This window comes from Stegodyphus dumicola, chromosome 7 (assembly GCF_044657685.1).
Source record: "Stegodyphus dumicola isolate Sdum_Otavi_A_Nest chromosome 7, ASM4465768v1".
NCBI lineage: Eukaryota > Metazoa > Arthropoda > Arachnida > Araneae > Eresidae > Stegodyphus > Stegodyphus dumicola.
Window position 1 is genome coordinate 202,853,828 of NC_140774.1, and position 21,937 is coordinate 202,875,764.

At 35.1% G+C, this 21,937-nt stretch overlaps 1 protein-coding gene across 6 annotated transcripts in view; it reads left to right on the forward strand.

The window, feature by feature from the left end:
* LOC118194177 (transcriptional corepressor CBFA2T3-like) overlaps nt 1–21,937 on the forward strand; it is a 248,354-nt gene that overhangs the window by 194,222 nt on the left and 32,195 nt on the right. For 5 of the 6 annotated variants that reach the window (XM_085821250.1, XM_085821251.1, XM_085821248.1 and 2 more), the window contains one exon: nt 21,770–21,856. In XM_085821250.1, coding sequence (XP_085677376.1) covers nt 21,770–21,856 — 87 coding nt within the window. Of the gene's footprint in view, nt 1–197; nt 538–21,769; nt 21,857–21,937 lie in introns of those variants that run through there. The other variant, XM_035365380.2, reaches the window with a different exon arrangement.

Here is a 21,937-nt window from a genome sequence, read left to right on the forward strand (position 1 = left end):
ATAAAATTTTCAGAAAACAAGGTAAACTGAAAGAAGCAGTTATAGATATTGTACGATATTCATGCAGAAAGCATCGTAATTAAAAATTAAATCGCCAAACAGGGATTGGCGAGCTTTTCACAGATATTTCTGGCAACCCCCGATGACAGCTGTGCCAAACCCAAACACACTTAATCCAGGTGCGCTTATTGTGTTCATTCGTCAGTTTATCATTCCACGTATTAACAACGTTGAATTCTTCCAAATAATCACTCCACCCACTCGTATTCTCTTCGAACAATTATTTCGTTTAATTGTCAATTTTTGATCGCCGTCTCTTTTGGCGCTGTAAATTTTTCGTCCTGGCTGCTAACTGTGATTACATCTTTCTAAAGTTTAGGTGTACTAGAATACTGACCGATTGGCGGAGGAAATCAATCAAACGATTAATAATCAGGAGGAGCATCGAAAAGTTTTTCTTAGATTATGGTGAATATCTCCCTTTTTTCAACATGACTGGCGATGTTCTATTCTCAAACATGCTTTTTCGATATAGAGGTATGTATTATAGCAACGGTGTTTTTTTTTTTTTTTTTCCTTTAGCAAAAATGAAAATAATTTTATATTTATTTATTACCTCTGCCAAATGGTGTATATATGTTTTATTAAAAGCAGGCAGGCAAAATATTTTTTTCTGTTGACGAGAGGTACGATTAATCTACCAGCGCAAGAAACTTTCAAGGTAATAAATATATATTTTCATTGGTGTATAAAGTATTCCAATGAATTGGAAAAAAAATAATGATTTATAGAATTTTAAGTGATATCAATGGCATAGGAAAATCAGTTTTAAAACCGAGGTTAAATATGGCAAACATGCATCACATTTTATGAAATTTTTTTCTCGGCTGTTTATTTGAAGGATATCCGGTCATCTTGTCGTTTTAATGAAACTTTCGAATTTATTTTATCTTAAAATGAAGTTATTAATCATGTCTATAAATGACAGATTATATAAGCGAAAGAAACTCACAATATATGAAATTTTATGCCCCAGTCCGCAAAATCTGAAAAGTAATTAAAGCTCAACACTGAATTAACGCTTGTTTTGTTTTGGCCTGCTCTAAATGTACAAAGTCAGTAAAAATTAGGATCTTTTACGTTGCAAGACGGCCACGAGCGGCCGAACACTTAACTGAACACTGGTAATTCGATTCGAGCTGAACACTAGTAGCTCGATACGAAAAAGCTCGGTCGAAAGGACTGGCTGCTTAGGCGTTTTCGTAAATTTCCGCATATGTAAAGCGGATACGAGCCCATTCCCTTTAGAAAGCCCTCCACGGAGGCACGCCTTCCTTAAACAAATAAATAGTCCTCATGTCCTTTACCAAAGCGTACCGTTAGAAGACAAGACACACCTATCTTTCCTGAAAAGGTATCTGAAAGAATTCACCAACACGATCCTTCTAGCAAGAAAATATATTTTCGTCTTCAGCTCAGTTCGGCTGCGATAAAAACTTTGCTAAACATAACAGTTAAATTTCGTAAATTGGGATACAATAAACAGAGAAGAAAATCAACTTAATTTAAAAATTTTTTATTGGCAGTACATACTTCGAAAGCAAGAACATTTTTATGACACATAAAATCATCACATTGAATTTGCCCACCAGCGGCCGAGCTGTAAAGTCGCTGAACACTGGTAGTTCGGTACGAGGTTCGAATCCCGCGAACGGGCTGGCTGCATGGGCGTTTTCATGGTTTTCCCCATGTGTAACGTGTATACAAGCCAGTTTCCCTTAGAAAATCCTTAACGAAGGCATCCCTTCCCTTAGGCAGATAGCCCTAGTGTACTTTGCCATAATTAAATACACCACCACCATCACATTGAATTTAAGGTGGCCATAGCTAACCTTGACGCACTGATCGATTGGTGCGTGTTGTACTGTAACAAAAAGCATCGAAAAATTGTTTTGTAAGGGAAAATGAAATCTCTTTTATGCGTATGCAATGATAAATGGTAAATACTTTTTCAATGTTCAAGTCACTAAATTTTTTTTTATTTTTTTTATTTTATTTTATTTTTTATTTATTTATTTATTTATTTATTTGAATAGAGCCAAAACGGCTCTTTACAGATATTAATTAAACGGAATATTTAATTAAATTGTAGTTTACTAGCACTCGCATTCGAGTTCATAAATGTCTGTAAATTCAAAATTCAAAACCGCGCAATTCTTTTGGAATCCGTACTCGTACATAAGGTGAACTGATCGTCTTCTGTAACACGAAATATTAAGACTGATATTTTTAAGAATGTATGTATTTTTAAATAATAATGTTTTTTTTAAATGCAAAGTTGCGTAGAAGTTAAAAAGAATGCGCCTAATTCTACGTATAAGTAATAGAAAGAAAAAAATCAGCACCAAATTATTGCAGTACTTTTTGGAGAGATTGTATGAATGAGTACAAAAAAGGTGAAAGAGTATACAAATGAATGAAAGTATAAATATCTTAGAATGAATGCCGAATTGTGGCAAATGGAATGGTTATAGAACAGCATGAACGGTCTATATATATCCTTACCATTAAAACATTGAGAAAATTCTTCACTTGCATATAAAATTCTTTTTAAATGATTGTACGTAATTTACCAAACTTCCCGTGAAATTAGGTCAATTTGCCATTTAAAAAACTGTAAGCTGTTTTTTGTTAATTACTCGTAAACCGGTAACATATAGTATGTACAATCAACTCCCTGTTATCCGGCCGTTGTCTAAAAGAAAGTTAATTTGTTTGCTATAGAAGGATGGAAAAATGGATATCACATGCCATGAGAATAAAGGAAAATTTCTGCGAGACAAAAAGGAGACGAAAAGGTATAGGAGAACAGCAGTCATAAAATATCATGTTAAGAATTTTTTAAATCCACAACAGTAGTTTAATTGTATGTAATGTGAGATATATAAGCATTTTTAAATCATACGTTAAAAATAAAATTCTATATCTTAAAAAAAATCTGAAAGCTTTCAGATTTTACATTAAGCCCAAACGGCCGTTTTCTTAACGTTTTGTGGGTTACCTTTCTTTATTAAATATCATGCTCTTCGCACTTAAACCCTAAAATTCAGTTCAACAGGGAAATTCAGTTCAACCAAAAAGGGAACTTCGGAGTGAAACTGGCTTGTATTCATGTCACGCATGACAAAACTCCCATTCGTTCTATGCCATTTGAACTCGAGTCGAGTCGAACTACTAGAGTTCAGAGGTTTTACTGCTCTACCGCTGATAGGCCTTGTGGGATTTCGGATATAAATATATAATTCAGGGTTAAAAAGATTTTACTTTTGTATAAACAAAATAGGTTGAATAAAATTATTATTGACATTTCGCGTAAGTTTATTTGGCTTATTTTTAATAATTTATCTGACAACTAACTTTAAAATTTTTAAACTTTTGGGTGATTAAAACCTGCTTTCCATTAATTAATGCTGGTCTCCTGCAGATAATTTTCCAATCTGCATTTGTATGATTGCGATCTAAGAAAATGATTTTCAAAGATGAGGAATTTGTTTGATGGTATAAAATCAAACGTTATCTCCGCTCTTTAAGTTGCTCCTCTTTATACCACGAGGCTACCAACGGCCGAGCGGTAAAGTCGCTGAACACTGGTAATTCGGTCCGAGGTTCGAATCCCACGAACGGGCTAACTGCATGGGCGTTTTCGTGGTTTTCCCCATGTGTAACGTGTATACTAGCCAGTTTCCCTTAGAAAGTCCTCCACGAAGGCATCCCTCCCCTTAGGCATATAGCCCTAGAGTGCTTTTCCATAATTAAATACACCACACCTTTATACCACGAACAATTCAATTGCTAAACAAAATGTACACTTGGAGAGTGGATTATTTGTTGTGAGGAAGTATTCGAGCGGTTATTCGTGGAGGATTCTTTATGGGAAACTGGTGTGCATTAGCATCCCACACTGGAAAGACGAGAAAGTTCTACGGTGGCTGGTTTAGTTTGTCCAATAAAGACAAAGCGCTCAAGAGATATCTGCTTGTTAGGAGGAATGCCTATGTAAAGAACATTCTAAGAAAAACATCCCTGTATGGATGTTCCACATAAGGAAACTAGGAACACGCCATGCAGCCCAACCCGTTCGTCTGGTTCTGAAACAGGGTCGATCGAATGACTAGTGTGCAACGACTTAACAATAGCTTGAAATTTAAACAAATTGCTGCCTCGTTAGGCCTAACACCACTTTTAAGTTGTTAATAATTCTACAACTGTTGCATGCAGATTAAATTAAAGGCTTTAATAAAGTTGAAAAGACATAATAAAATTGTGCTTCATATGAAAAAAGCCTGTAGTCGCACATCTAAGACAGCTGTCTCTTATTTAGCAAATAAAGAACAAGAAACAGGAATAAAATGTTTCGCGTTTAATGAAATTGCAGAAATCTGCTGTGAAATTTTGCGCTTTCTGTTAAAATGAGTCTTTGGAAAATGCCATCGAACGGACTTCGGAAAACCACCCAAGAGGAGTGGGATAAAATTGCCATAACGGGTGCGAAGAAAAGGTTTAATTGCAAAGAAAATTCGAGCTAGAGCTCTAGCCAAGAATCGAGGCTATCAGATCGAAATATCCCCTTCAGGTATAAAAATTAACTATTAAAATTGTTCTCATAAATTGCGAAAGACCTACTGTATGTAGTATTTAATTTTCTGTATTGTTTCTTATTCTGTATATTGTACAGAACCCCAGACTTAAAATGAAGTTTAGTAGAACCTAGGATTCCTTAAACCTCGGCATTCTATCTATCAAACTAACCATTTTGTCTTCTGACCCATATATACTGCACGGGCGTGACTGGAAGATGAGATATGTTTTGCGGATCATTTGTCAATATTTATCAGAAAACAAAACCTTGAAATCAATGTCATTATTATATAAAATCGTATCATTAATATATAAAAACACACGTGGGAAATTTAATCCTTACAATTGTTACCCAAATGTGAAGTTGTATTTCGCCTTTGATTTTACATAGTTAAAAATCAATTCAGAACTTATTTGTTGAGATTAGACGAAATTTTAGAAGTAGAAAATAACCTTATACATCCGGCCGCAGACCAACTGTCGAGCCAGCGGATGGACCTAATGAACGGTAGGCTTATAATCAAACTGATTGCTTCCTTTCAGGAGAACGCAGTTCACCGTTACTGAGAGCACAAGAGCTCTCTTTCAAGGTAATATAAATTTTGATGATTTTTCGAGTATGCTTTAAGTTCCGAAAGATAGTTCTTTTGGACCATCTTTGCTTTGCATCTGATAACATCAAGTTTGTGTATGTGTAAATAATAATGAGGCGTCAGAGTCCAGTAAAGAATTCAATGTCTTCTACATGGGAATATCACAAAATGCAAGTGCGAGCAGAAATGGATGCTGAAAAATTATGTGTAGTTTTTGTAAGACAGAGATACTAGACGCCTACGTAAATCCAATTACAAAGCTGGCGGGCAAACTAGCAAAGGAGGGCTGTGGCCTTTTAACTCCCTCCTCTTCCTCCCTTACCGGTCTGGAATTGTATTCTCTGAAAACATGGCAAATCATGATGGCCCCACATATCTCTGGTAGGACCTGGTTGGACACTAGGCAAGTAGGCAGCAAGCCTGGTTTGACTCTAACCCTTGAGTGTGACAGGAGCTCCCTAACTGCTCTGTCACGTATTGCCAACGGTCATATTATGAGCCTCTGTTTCAAGGAGGGCATGAAAATCTTCGCCACATGTTCCAAGTACCGAGCGCATATTAGGCTGCTTAGGCCACTCTAGGGAGGATATTTTCTCCAATCCCCTTCTTGTGCTAGACTTTCTTAGAGTCAGCGGTCTTTTGCACCTAACTTCGTCAGAAACCGGAGGAAAAGCAGCAGGCAGAGGGGGTAATAAGCAGTGCAATTAAAAAGAAAACTCAATATAACTACAACATATAAATAGCAGATAGTCTTGTCGGTTTCTTCACTCTTTTGGGCTAAGGTAATTGCCGAGGGACCTAGTGAACTGTTAAACGATTTATTGCTGAGTTCAAATAGCTGCCGTAGACTCAAGCAGGGTTAACTACCCTTTATTTCACTCAAAATAAGATGAACAGTTGGCACCTTTCTCGAGGTTACAACAAAGCCTCTACTTCGGCTAAGTCTCTTAGTTCTATTTTAGTAAGAAATAAGAATTAAATTAGAACTAACTAAGAGAATTAGCCGAAGCTAACACAATTATCTACCGTAGTTGGCCCTGAATTTAAACTAGCTACAGAATATCAAAAGACACGCAATAAACGGCCGAGCGTAACAGCTTCTAAAGACACTTAGCTCCGAAGACAATCACGTGCTACTCGGTATACCTAACTCTATCTCACGCAGTAATTCAAACCTTCCTTAAATACTACTGCTCTTTCATTTACATTCAACACGATTCTAAACACTGATTCTGGTAGGGAGCTGTAAGTGGAAACAAGAATTGATAGGAAAGTGATTTTAAAATTAAAATAACTGTTATAAAATTAAAATATAATTTAGAGTCTATCAAATAAAATAGAGGTAGAGAAGAAGAATCGACATTGCTCTGGCAACAGAGTCAACCGTAAGAAAACCGTTAGTGATCGGATCAGGTTTGCAACTGACGCTTCCAAGTGATAATGATATGTAATTTTGCAAGGTTATTAGAGCAAAAAACGGGAATCCGGAACTCGAACCACGGATTTAATAATTTCCTAGCTAAATATACACCACAAATGTACTTAACATAACACGCTTATGGTGGTATGTCATAAATTTTCACATTTTCCTGCACTTCGAGGCGACTGGGAAGAAGCGTGAGACTCAATCAAACAAACTCAGCTGATGACGAGTTATTGTCCCCACCTACAGATAAGTTTGGACATCACTGTACAGAATGTTAGGCTTGTTGAAGAAGACGCATCGGCATCGAGATGCCAACTCCTGATCTTTTAAGTTGATAGGTCGATGTGCCATGAGAATAATTCTTTTTGAGGATTTTTTTAGCCCGCATATGTAATACATATCTCCCTTGTACATATGCACAGGGCGGAGTAAGTTAAGATTGTTGAATCCATGAACACGATCTACGTTCAAATCCAGTAGTACGGGCTAGCTATGTATAGAATTTTTTTTTTTTTTTTTTTACATATAATTTATTTCGGAAAGTCCTCCACAAGGGCACCTTTCTTATGCAAAGAACCTCTTGTAAGTTTTGTTTCGGTGAGTTAGAGGTAGAAGTTCCTGGTCATTCGATTTTCAATGGAAAGCTCGCATTTGGTCTGCATTTCATTATTAATATTAGTTATTTTATCATAGTTAAATTTTGTTCTTGAGCTGCGTTATTCTCGGGTTAGCATTTGAGTGGTCTGAGCTCAATGACAGTTTCGTAAAAAAAAGGGGAGGACATCAAATTATCTGCCACCTAACTTAATTATTGGAAGCATAACTCATAATACCCACGTGGTTTCGGTTTAATCTACATGTATAGATGCATATTGTTACGAATTTGGTATTTAAAAAGCTAATGTTAGTTCAATTATAAATTAAATGGTTTTATTTCTCGCGCAGTGCAGCGCGTGACGAATATTAAAAGAAAGCTAAGCCGGAAAAATTAAAAATACAAGAGCGCGTGCGTTAAATAAATAAATATCTCTTTTTGATTTCGAGAAAGTACTGGAAAATTCTAGCGCGTGATTTTAAAATCTTATAAAAGGAGGAAAACATCTCAGTTTGTAGTAGTTGCTTAGTTTGTTGTTGTTTAGAAAACTACTGTTGTTGATTGTAGCGAATTCGCGGATTAGCGTTCTTTAGCTGTTTTGAATTACGTTCTATTGGACATTTGAGTAGTTAAAAGAAAACTACTGTGAGATATTGTAATACTGCGTGATAATTTGAGAAAATTTAAGCATTTTTTTTGTTGTGATAATAATAAATTTTTGTTCATTTTTCATCGGACTTGTGCATTCATTTAGTAACGAATCCGTACGCACGCAACAATATTATCCCCCCCCCGAAGTTGCGACAAATAAGTATTAGATTTTAACTGATTACTAGACAAATTCAATTGCAATTAAATTTTTCTTTGCATCTTCTGCTTCATTATATGAGAAAGAAAATTTAAATATTATAATTAAAATATAAAATTATATAGTTATTTGGATGTGGCAATGCACAGAGAGCAATCTTTCTCTCTATCTAAGCGAAAGGATGCCTTCATGGAAAACTTTTTAAGGGAATTGCTTTGCATTTACGTTATATAAAGAGAAAGTAGCAGCTAGCTCGTTCGCCTGGGATTGAACTACCAGCATTCGGCAGTCTTAACCCCTCAGCTTCTTCAACATGAAAATATAGTTATTAGTTACAATTAGTTTGTGTGATTATGGCAAAGCCTCGAGGGCTATCTGCCTAAAAGGAGGGATGCCTTCGTGGAGGACTTTCTAAGGGAAACTGGCTCTTATACAAGTTACACATGGGGAAAACCACGAAAACGCCCATGCAGCCAGCCCGTTCGCGGGATTCGAACCTCGGACCGAACTACCAGTGTTCAGCGACTTTACCGCTCGGCCGGTGTATATATATATATATATATATATATATATATATTTGTTTCTATTTAGAAACAACCTTTGTCGTTTAGTTTACCACATTTTCATTACGATAAAATCGTAATGCAATTAAATAACATTTGCATTACGACTAAAAAATGTAATCTCTAGAATACCATTCAGTAATTAAGCTATTTTATATTCCGTTAGATCAATTTTATTTAATTTTTAATGTAACTTCTTTATTTTGAGAAATTTAAAAGAAATCAGAAAGTTTCCATAAATGCTTGTTTGCGATTAAAAATACAGCATTTTCGGCTGATGTAAATTCATTTAAAATACAATTTTGCTCCAGTAATAACTAAATTGAGTCAATTTTTACACCAAATCAGAAAAATAGTTAAATACATTTTAAATACTGTCGATGGGTAGGATTGGCTGAATTCATGAAGTGACACCAAACTCTTATTTAAAAACCAAAATAATCAATATTAAGATAAAATACAATAATTTAATATACGAACTTTATTCAGATTCGTAAATTTAAAAATTTGCACATCGAGGTCAAATAAAGAATTAAAAAGAATGTTTTTCAATCATTTTATGAAATATAAAAAAACGCAGTTCAGTAGAAAAATCCAAAATAAAGTTATTCTTTCGATACATTGAGTACCACTTGCGGCATGTCAGTAAGAAAGAAATGATCTTATGTATTGTTTTTCCTTTTATTCTCGAACTGCTGGCAACATCTGGAAGTAAACTCATCGGGAGATGAAAGATACGAATTTTAACAGCTGTAAATAGAAAAGTTATCCATGATTGCGTTACAGAACACATGTGCCATTTTGCCATTTTTGCTCGATTCTTCATTTGCCTTCTGTAACAGATGACGTCTTCTGTACTTCAGCGTAAGTTATTCAACAGATGTTCGTAGAACGCTCGAACATCAACCAGTGTTTTAAAAATGTTGCGGCACAAATTAATATTTGTTCCGTCTTATAAATCTCGTTTCATTGAGTAAGGAACTTACGAAATTATTAAATAAATGCTCAAGTATGTTTTGAAAGCTAATTAAGAAATTTTATTCTTTTGTTTTTGAATCTAGTTTGATAACAAATGTTAAAAAATTGGCAAATATTCTCGAACTCAACCAAATTTCCAAAGGAGTTATCCAACAGAAATTCAATGAATTTGAATGATGAACGGTTTTTAAGCATTAACTCGAATACTGCTGGAACATTTTTAATTGAAATGCAAAACGTTTTGTTAATTATCAAGCCCACAAATCGGTGTTCATTGTGGTAAAAATCCAGTGTGGAAGAACTGCATTCGATAAGAATTAAACGGTCTACCGAAATCATTCAGTAAAATGATTCAGTAATTCTGTATTGAGTAAAAATACAGAATAAGTCACAATTTCTCCCTGGATTTCGAATATTACAGTACAATAACCGTAATATTTATAGCAAAAAGATCCTGTTTATTACTTTCGGAGCAATTCTTGAAATAATCTCTTTAGAAATTACGGATGCAATAGTAATTTTGCACTTAAAAAATAAATAAATATTTCTAACGTGATAAAGCAAGCCTAGTAATTAAGGAAATTAAATAATGAAGAATCTGCGTAAATGGTATGTATGTTTCTCGCATTGTGATAAAACAACGGTACCTAGAGCCATCCAATTTTGAATAACGTACGTTTCCACCCGAATATGGGCACCAGGAAGCCGAAATTTGGAATCTGGAATTTGTTTTATTATCTATTTCACATTTTGTAAACGAATTTTTGATTAACAAATTCGACGATTTCAAAGCGAACAATGCCAATACTGTACTGGGAGAAAAATTATCTTTAGCGCGCGAGACTGTGTGTCGGAAATTCAAAATATATACTCTTTTAAATATTTTACGATATTGCTGTTGAATTGGATTTTATGGCTCAAGTGCGAAAAACATTATATTTAATAAATAAAGTTAACACACAAAAACGTTAAAAAACGCCCCTTTGGGCTTAATGTAAATCTGAAAGCCTTGTGATTTTATTTATTTATTTATTTCGTGGTGGGACTTTTATTATAAGGCTCACGAGGGAGGATTGCTTCGTGAAGGATTTCATAAAGAAAACTGGCTTTACACGTTTCAAGACGCCTAGGTAGCAAGCCTGTTCGCCTCGTACGTACGCACAGATGCCACGAAAAATTCTTTTTAGAATTCATTTTAAATCAGATTTATAATTTTTAGGGGAAAAAGAGTCCTTCATTCTGTCCTTACGCACACATGTCTCACAAAAACATCGTTCAATTGCATTCGATAGCGGTCAAAATTGATATTTTCGTTGAAATGTGATACCAGAAATTTTTCGCAATTACAATACTTTACTTCTTACAAGGAAGTAAAACGACTCTTAATTTATAATCAATACACTGGTAATATTAAGATGTGATCAGGTATTGATGGGATTGAGACCTGGAACAACTGCTTTAAACTTTTAAAATGTTTGAGGGTACAAGTCCGTTATCCATAAAAATATGGATGTATTTTGTGGATTAGAAGTATAAAATTTAGAAACCATAGTTTGTATTACATTACCATAGGCAGTATACAGTCAGTACACTAGGGTATGGGAAAAAGGACTCCCAGACCTGAGCCATTTGAAGTTCTTAAGACAGTTATTGATACCCCAACCCCTAGAGGCGATCCAGGAAAAGAAAATTGCACACAGTCAAAGGCCAGTGGCGACAAGAGAGCAGTCACATACAACGAAGTCAGATCAAAGAGTCCCCCTAGTGTTGACTGAAGGGAGCCAAAGTGCCAAGGACAACTTTCGATATTAAGTATGTAACGTCCCCACAGCCAAAGAGGTAGACAAGACAGCAGCAGTACGATCTCTGCCGAGGCTCACCGAAGAATCGATGGTTTTAGTAAGTCACTGTGAAGAGTATGTATCCCAGGAGCTGTCTCAGTGCAGGTCTTAGTCAGAACTCCGAGAGTTGCCCCCCAGGAGGAATTAACGTAGGCAGAAGCTTAATGTATAGATTTGTCAGAATCTATAGATACCTTCTGTATAGATAAATGTCTACATGTGCCTTCTATATAGATTTGCCAGTTATCACAAAGGCGATGCGTATCGCCGAAGCAAATCACCAAAGCAGATTTATCCTGAAATAGCAAAATACTGTTGCACCAGCTGGAGTATAATTTGCGAATGCAAATTAATGGAAAGCTTGGATTCTTCGCATATTTTATGGGCACACGGGATCGATTTTCGATCGCATATTTTCGGACACACGCATATTTTCGCATTCGCATATTTTATGGACACACGGGATCGATGTCCTGCAGGTTTGATAGTATACCAAAACTGCAGGATACAAAGCCTCCTGTTATAAATTTCAATGTTGAAAATCAAATTCCCTTTCGCGAATCCGGGATTGCCATTTATTGCCACTAATGTTCTTTTTTCTTTCTATATTTATTTATTTTTGCCCCGACACTAAGACAGATAGACCTTCAGGTGCTTTTCCATAATAGTGTGTGACTGTTATAGATTGGATGAATTAAGTAATTCATCCGATCTATAACAGTCAATAATAACAGTCAAACAATAATAATTTAATTAAATAAAGACCATATTTTAAAGCCACTTAATTAAAAATTCTAGGATATTTTTTGAGAAAGTTTTAAATACAATTTCCTAAAAATAATAAAATTACGAATATAATGATTTATTAGTATATAGCAAATGGATCCTATGCAGAGATTGAATCATTTGCACAGATCGCCCATGTTAAAACAATGGCTAAGGGGAAAAGAACTAGTGACTGTAAAATCAAAGGTATGATGAATTACTATTATTCTTTCATCTACTTGCAAAGATCATCTGTATTAATTTTTTTAAAAAATGGATGCTTTTGAGGAAGCCTTTAAAAAAAACGAATTATTAACTGGAAAGTCAAAACTATGATGAATTATTATGCTTTGGTCCCTTTCTAAAGATCTTCTGTAATTAATTAAAATAATTTTAGGTATTTTTGAGGGAATTCTAAGCGTGTACTTGAGGGAAATAAAGAATTGGTGATTGTAATGTCAAAATTATGACCGGAAATCTAGGGGCTATCTGCCCGTGGGCAGGGATGTTTCCATGAAAGACTTTCTAACGGAAACTGGCTCGTATCTACTTTGCACATGGGAAAAACTAGGAAGACGCCTATGCAGCCTACCCAATCGCCGGGATTGGAACCTAAATCCAATTACCAATGGAGCCCAACAGCGGCCGAGCCGTAAAGTCGCTGAACACTGGTAGTTTGGTCCGAGGTTCGAATACCGCAAACGGGCTGGCTGCATGGGTGTTTTCGTGGTTTTCCCCATGTGTAACGTGTATACGAACCAGTTTCCCTTAGAAAGTCCTCCACGAAGGCATCCCCCTTAGGCAGATAGCCCTAGTGTGCTTTGCCATAATTAAATACACCAATTATCAATGTTCAGCGACTTTTCCGGTCAGCCGCTCGTGAACCTCGATCCATTTGTAGAGATTCTCCACATTAAGACAATTCTGGATACTTTTTATATATCGCTAAGGAAAAAGGGAATGAATGGCTGGAAGTTCAAGAATACATTTATAACGCATAATATATTCAAGAACACAATATGAAAAATAATTATTAAAAGAGAGTTTGATTTTGGTGTGATTTACGATGCCTTACCCCGCTTTAAAAATAAGGATATCTTGCATACTGAGTACTGATCAGACCACTGCTTTGTTAAGGATCATTGTTACTATTTATATTTTTGTCTTTGGCAACAGTAAGTGTTGCTAGGCAACCGCAGGCGATTCAAATCAAAAGTTTGATATTTTTAACCCTAACTTCTTCAAGACGTTTTGCGATTTTAGCGTGATTTGTATGGTTTACAATAAATTGAAAAAACTATCTCGGGCAAAAAATGGAATTGACTTGTGAATATTTTCGTTCGATTATTTTTCATAGCTTTCTACGTGGATTATGAAGACAAGAGTGCTTCGATGAACTTAATTCTTTATACAGTGATAAAGCACTGTAAAAAACTGCTATAACGAATTCAATCGTGCTCGACGTTCTCTCCAAGACGAATTCCGTGAAGTTAGTCCAAAATCGGTTGACGTGCCAGAAAATATCGCTGCTGTACGTGAACTGATAAAGCAAGATCGTCATATGACATACCGTGAGACTGAGGCATCTTTGGGCATTAGTATGACAAGCATGAATAAGATATTATATGAACATTTGGCCGTAAGAAAAGATTTGGATCGCGCATAATCTAGCATATGCTCAAAAGAAGGCTTGTGTCATTTGGTGCAAGGAAATGTTGGGTAAAATATTTTCAAGGTGCATGAATGCTCTGTATAACATCTAAGCAGGTGACGAATTACGGATCTGTGCGTATGAGCCCGAAAGCAAGATCGGGAAAAACAGCAGTTCGACTGTATGGGTCTTCCGAGAGGGGCCAAATCCAACAAAAGTTGTTTGCGAAGAAGCACATCGAAGCAAATGGTTGTCTGTTTCTTCAGCATTACCGATCACGCAGGACGGGCTATTCCGAATGGTACACGACCATTTTTTTGACAGAATTCATCGGAGAAATTCGGAAACAGCAAAAGAGGCGAATCATTCTTCATCGTGAAACGTGAGCTCTCACACTTCGACTCAAACACAAAGGAATTTTTGACGATCCAAAGCATCGAATTGATGCGTCATCCGCCGCATAGCCCTGATTCGGCACCCAATGACTTTTTTTTTATTTCCGCACATCAAATATAAATTAGTGGCCAGCGATTTGCGACACCCGAAGAAGCGGTTGCATTCGAAACGCATGTTTTTTTAGAGTTATCTCCATCGAAGTGGAAAAAGTGTTTCGAAAATTGATTCAAACGCATGGAAAAGTATATTGATCTTCATGGTAGAATCTTTTGAAAAACAATAAAACCAATTTCGATAATAAACCTTTTTTTATTATTACGCCAGAAATATGAATAGCAATCCTCGCAGCTTATTTAAAAAAGAGAGAAACGCATACTTAATATTCTAAATGCTACGTTAGTTTGCTTAAAAGGTGGAGAGTTATGAACTTTAAACTGAGTTGTTACCCATTAATTTTCTGCATTCACTGCCTATACATAAAAAAGGCCATAAAATGTGCCACTATTTCTGTTACCTGCAACGTGTCAGCTTTGCTCAGATGCAACATCATTATTGTATTACATCATAATCTTGGTATTCACTGTTCCACATTCACTTCTCATGTTTTTAATATTATTTCCTCACGCAATTACATAATAAGAAAATCCAGCTGTCGGCATCGGAATGGCAAGATTATATAAGCAGCTTATGCTGACCACCAAGAAAGTAAACAACTCTGGATATGACATCCTATGTTAGGTATGCGTGTTTATAGTAGTGATCTACACTGTGGGAAGTTTTATTACGGAAATACATAAAATAATATTATAAATAATCTTATAAATGCGACAAAGAATTTAAAAAATATTAAAATCAAAACTTTTCAAACAAGCAAAACCACATTTTCAAAAAATTAATAAAATTAAAAAAAAATTGAACAAAAATAGAAGAGGAATTAAATTAACTTCAGTGCTACTTCGTCAAGGTGAAGGAACATTGAAATCAATTGAAATCTTTCTTCTACAAAAATCCTTGCTTTTCTGTATCCAGAATTTGCCGATGAACCATTTCAATGTATTTTAATTATAATAGTTCACCCAAAAATTCTGGAAAGAAAAAAAAAACAAAGTAAATTCTAATTAGAATAACCTTAAAGAGAATTCTATTTTATTAAAAGAAAAGTTTTTGTGAAATATTAGTTCTAAATTTCTTACTTTATGATTATATCTACATATGTATATACTATATATTTGCAAAGAAGGGGAAAGTGTGTGTATATATATATACATATGTTGTATGATCTTAAATCCATTTAGTGCGAATACGTTTGACCGGCTGTAAGAAAAAAGAAAGGAGCCCATCTTCATGTTACAGCTGTCCCATACGCGGAATTTCAACGTTCTACGGCAAATCTTTTTTGAGTTAGGCGAAATATGTACGTACGTACAGACGTCACGAAACAAAATCCCTTTTTAATCCATTTTAAATCCACTTTACGATCTGTTTTGGAGGGGGAAAAAAAAAAAAAAAAGAGTTCGATAGTCTCCCCTCACCCCGTACGTACAGATGTCACGCACAAACATAGTTCAGACGGATTTGAGAGCAGTCAAAATAGATATTTTCATCAAAATGTTTCGAGATTAAAGTACTACCTTTACTTCGTATAAATTAGTAAAAAATGGGAATTTTAAAAGTAAGGAAGTATTAATCTATTATTTATTATACTAAAAATATGCCACCTGTATTAAGTGCATGGTATTTATAAGATTATTTATAATATTATTTTATGTATTAAGATTATATATAAGATATTTATTTCATATAAGATTATTTATAAGATTGTTATTGAAATTTTCTAATTATGAATTTAATTTTTTGGTCTAATTTTTTGTCAAAAATATTAGTTCTAAATTTCTTATGACTTTAATGATAATTTTTCTACAGCTTAATGCGCGAAAATACTAAGCATGTTTATGTTTTGTTATATATATACACATACACACCTATTCTCTTACCCGCTCGGTGAGTTCTGTATTTTCATTCTTATATGTTGGTAAACTGTGTATTTTTTGCTTTAAAAGTGATTAAATCATGTTGTTCCTATGTTCCGGTTAAGGTTTTCATGCCTTTAGTGAACCTGCATGCAATTGCTTTAAAAGTTTTAGTGGCGTTAAGCGTAATGAGGCAGCCACTGTTTACATTTGAAACTCTTAGTAGAACGTGAATTCAGTTGGTGCACCAGCTTGAGTGTCTTTTTGCACTGTGGGACCTAAAGTGAACTTTCAGTTTTGTGCACCGAAAATTTTGACTTCCTATCTGGCAGCTGAATCGCTTGTTTTTGCGTACAAACTCTAATTTAATTGTAGAAATTGTTTTTCAACTGTTTTAACTGTATTTAACTGTTTTAGATTTTTTCTATATTTATTACATTGTTGTTGTCGTGTCCATGTTACATGGAAGAATGGCTGGCAGACCCTACTCCAAAGAGAGGTTTAACTTCTATTTTTCACCCCAATTTTGAAGAAGAGATTTGGGGGGACTGGGGGTCTCCTAACCCTCTCCACTTCCACCAAACCACACGACAGGACTTTCGGCTCTTCATATTATTATTTAGAGTGCCCCCATGTTGCACAGACACTACATATTTACAAACATGCGTGTTTTCTCAGGAATTCGAACCCAGGGCCTTCGGTACCGCAGTAGGCTATACTGCTGTCTGGGCGACTTTGTTTCTGTATTTTACAATTTTTAGCATCGGATTTGCATTACTAGCAGCGGATGTGGATTAAAGTTGCTTTTTCATTGTGAGTGGCACCTCACCTATTATAATTCGCTCGTTTTCTTGTATAGCATTTGCAACATTTTTCGAAATGGAAGATATGTGAAGGCATTTCGAGATAAAATAAGTTAGTAAAATTGCTTAGAGTTAAAAAGTACATTTGAAATATTTTCTTTGGCTAACTCTCTTGTAAGTAATCCCAATTGCTTACCTTCTTGCAAAATATGATGTGAATTAAAGCTTAACCCATATTGAATTTACTCTGGCATCATATTGAATTTACTCTGGCAGGCTTGATTCTAGGAAGGCAGTGTGGTTAGTAAATCTACTTTAAAGGAATTTTTATTTTTTAGTTTATAGTGCTTTACAAAATAAATTTTTTTTTAAATTGAAACAGAAAGAAAAAGAGTCGTAATAAACTGGCTAATGGTGAATCCGCAGCAGATGAGTTTAAAATACCGCTTAGTTTTGGCAAAATATTTAGAACAAAAGTCTATGTATTTTTTCATATAAAAGTTCCTTTTATTTATCCACAGGAGCAGTCTCTAAATTTATGACTTTTCCTAACAATTTTTCTTGCATCACAGTACCATTATGATTCAGTATCACGTGAACGGGGGTGTGGCTTGACGATAGCTAATATTTTTATTTCATTTCCCGCAGGTGAGTTTGGTTTGAACACAGTACTTGTTATTGTACGATATATTTGCAGCAATAAAAAGCTAAGTAACTGAATGAAAGGTACGTGAAAATTGAATACATGAAAAACGAAAGATCCTGAAAACGTAGTAATATGAAATAAAAAAAAGATTTAAAAAAATCTGAAATTTTCAGATTTTATATTACGCCCAGAGGGGCTTTTTCTAATGTTTTGTGTGTTATCTTCATTTATTAAATATCATATTCTTCGCACATAAACCGTAAAATTCAATTTAACAGCAACATCACAAAATAATTTAAAAAGAGCATATCTTCAGAATTTCCGATACACAGTCTCTCGTGCTGGAGATAATTTTTTTTTCCCAATACAGTGTTGCCATTGCTCGCTTTGAAATCGTTAAGTTTGTTAATCAAAAATTCGTTAAAGTTTTACAAAATATGAAATAGATAATAAAATAAATTCCAACTTTGGGCTTCCAGATGACTATGTTCGGGTAGAGACGTAACGTTATTCAAAATTGGTTGGCTCTAGGCACTGTTGTTTTATCACAATGCGAGAAACATACAAACATTTATGCAGATTATTCACTGGGCGATAGTATTTGGTGGTAGCAGTTTGAAAAGTGATTCAGACTTTTAAACCTTTCGACGCAACTTTTTGTTTTGGTTTTGTGTAGCGGCCATCTTTAAATTGTGCCTTCCTGGCGCCGATCTTGGCGTCAAAAAAAGAATCACCAAGAAACAAGGGGCACCCAATTGTAAACTTTTACCCGTATTTTTTTCCATTGTTTATATACATGTAAGAAAATACCATAGCTGCTTTAAAAATAATTGGTGACCTCAAAATTAACGATTCTAGATTTGGTACTCTCCCCCTAAATTCATCTTTTCTCTCCAATTCGAGATCTTTTCATGATTATATAACAACCACAAATGAATTAATCATAGCTTAGAGTACTTTCTGTATGTACTTAGTATAAATACCGCTCGCAAATAAACTGCGTCATCTTCTCCTAGCTTCCGCCATGCCGCTTTGCTTGTCCGCCCAAAATGATATCGCCCCCTTAGTCTGGGCATATAAGAAATTATTGTAATTGTTTATGATCCAAAAATATATTATCTACGAAGAATTATTCTAATGTGCCTGGAAATAAAGATGGTAATTAGCTGAACATTTTTGTCCCGTCTTGCCGCTCTGCTATCACGATACGCATCAAAAATATTACATACATTTATTCGTATAATCAAGAATCTGCATTTATTCATGCACGAAAGTGTACATTTATTCAAGTGTTGTCATCTTCTTTTGTAACGTCGTCATAAAGATCCAAATCCCGAACAGCAGCCTATTCCATTTCCTGCAGACCAGTGGCTCCGATCATTCATGTCTAGCAGTACAGCTTTTCTTAAACGAACACATTTCTAAATCCATGTAGCCTGTTCAAACTGAATTCGTAACGCAGCTGCGAGTGATCTTATCCTATGAATTCCTCAGCCAAGTCACGGCCGCTTGTAGGCTAGGTTTCAAAGTGATCATGCTGATTTTGCCCAGTTCTATTTTCACTCCTTCCATGCCCAAATTGTTTCAAAAGCTTGTTCAGTGCAAAATCAACATTTTGGAGATTTTCAGTCATTCCTGCGAGGATTATTACCTTAGCTATTCTTTCTGCAAGAAAATTCGTGGTGTCGTTAAAGTAATGAATATTGGCTGAATCCTAGACTTGTAGAACATACCTGGCCGCTTCGTAGAACACGTAGTAGCATTATATTGACCCACTTTCTAATACTTACTTATATTCACCAGGCTTTCTCGGTTTTAAGAACATGTGAAAAATGCGTTCAGTCTCAGCCTTCTTGTCTTTAGGAGTGACTAGAGATGACCTTTCCTTCCATCCCCAAGAATTGCCAAATATAGGTAACGTGTGCAATTTCTTAACCACTATAGAGAATGAAATCGACCCTTGTTATCAACTGTCATTTGAGATCTGTAAACTCTGCAGTTTGACCCATAACAATCACTTAAAAGAGTTCGTATTGATAAAAATCATTGATATTAATAAAAGGCTTAAAAAGCTAGGTCACGTATAAATAACTTTAGTATCTTCCTGCCTGAAGAGAGTTGTAAGATCTTCTTAGAGACAGTTTATATCGTCGAACGAAGCCATCCATTCAGCGTTGTGATACTTGAAATTCTTTGCTTTCATAAGCTTGAAAATTATAAAATTTCTATTCTTCCCGCAATACAGTAACGCTTCTTTCATGTATTTTCGCCGTCACTCGCTAAATCCTTTGTATAAATACGCAAATCAGTCCGGGTGGACTGGTGGTGTCGGTGCCTGTAAGCGGGCCTTCAACTAAGGCTTATTTTAGGACAGGATTTATGTTACAAATAACCTGAAAGATAACATTAGGGTTTATTTTCCGATTTGGTCTTATTTTCGGGAAAACGCGATAATGCTGTGATGTTTAACTTTATGGTGCAGTTTATTTATGCACTGGATACAGTATAAAAGCGTCTATATACTAACTCGTCATTGTAACTGTAACAATGCGAGATGATTTAAAAAATTAATATCGTCATAAATACTTCAGTTAAAATTTAAGAATAACATTTTCTTGCATTTTAACCTACTACAATCAATAAACGGTTACCTTAAATATACTTTTAGGAGAGATAATAGTTTTTGCTATTTTAATCAACGAAGAATAATGCCGTCTCCAGTTACAAATCGAAAATTATGGTTTCCTGGAAAATTTAGTTCTAAAATAAAAAAATACTGCGTCATTAAGCGCATTATTGGGTTGAGTATTACTAAAAATTCTCAAAAGTGAAATACAAAGCTCTAAAATAAACTTTTAGAACTAAAGTAATTAAAAGATGAAATATGAAGCAAGTAAATAATTCACTGTTTAATTTTCACTATTTCCGCATTCTTTCGGATGCTATACATTTCTTGTCATGTACATTAGGACTTTTGGATTGCTTCATATTGAGCTCTATGTGATCCTGTCGTCGCACTTTCATGGATTTCTGATATCCTTCTAAAATGGTACTTTTCGAAGAAAGATTTCGCTTTAGAATAAAGAAGATAACTAGCAGATGTACGATGACCCTTTTGTTTGCCATAGATTCTTTGTCAAAACTTGTATTATGCGAAGAAAACTTCTTCGAATCTCTCCGTTCAGTCATTAAATCCGTAACTGCAAGTATCAACTCCTTTTAAACGTGTTCCGTTCGTACGAGGACGATATTTTAACGGAAGCGAGTTGAATTGTGTTCGCAATCATTGCTGTCCTTAATGAAGCTTTCGTTTAGTTAAAAAACTTATGCCCCAACTTTGTATACTCACTGTAAAGATACAGTGCGACTGGGCGATGTATGCGACTGGGCGTAGAATATGCGAATTCGACTGGATGGATGTGGGTTCCTAACTTTTTTTCAAAACTAATGATACTGTAGAGTTCCTCACTCTTTTAGTACTAAAACAAACGTCGAGGAAATTAGTGAACTGTTGAGTTACCTATAGCTGAGTTCAAACAACTAAAGATGTAGACTCAAGAACGGTTAAAATAACCTTTATTTCATGAATTAAGAGTAACAGCTGGCCCGCCCCTTTTTCGGGCTTACAATAAAGCCTCCACTCGGTCTTAAACTCAGAATAAGAAATACGGATTAAATCAGAACTAACTAAAAGAGACTTAGCCAAAGCTAACACAAGTATCTGACGTACTTAGCCGGCGAATATCAAAAGGCACGTAATATACGGCCGAGCGCAACAGCTTCAAGAGAGACTTAGCCCGAAGGTAAACACGTGCTACTCGGGATTCCTAGCTGTCTCTCAACGAAGTAAATTGAACCTTCCTTAAATACTACTTCTTACTCATTTACATTCGACCCGATTCTAAAAACTCATTCTGGTAGGGAGCTGAACGTGGAAACATGAATTGATAGGAAGGTGACTTTAAAATTAAAATAATTGTTATAAAATTAAAATGTACCTTACAATGCAATGCAGTCTATAAAGTAACATCTTGGAGAAAATTTTGTTGATGCCTTATTGAAGAGTTAAAACTTATTACATATCGAAATTTTGCAGATCTTCCGCTGGGCGTGAAGATGCCGGACTCGCCAGACAGCCTAATCAAGAACCAGATTACTTCAAATCCTTCTAACGGTATACCAGGTAAGAAATCGGTTGCTGCCTTTATCTACAATCAACCGTTTCTTTGGAAACCATTTAAATTCAAATAGTAATTTGATAAAA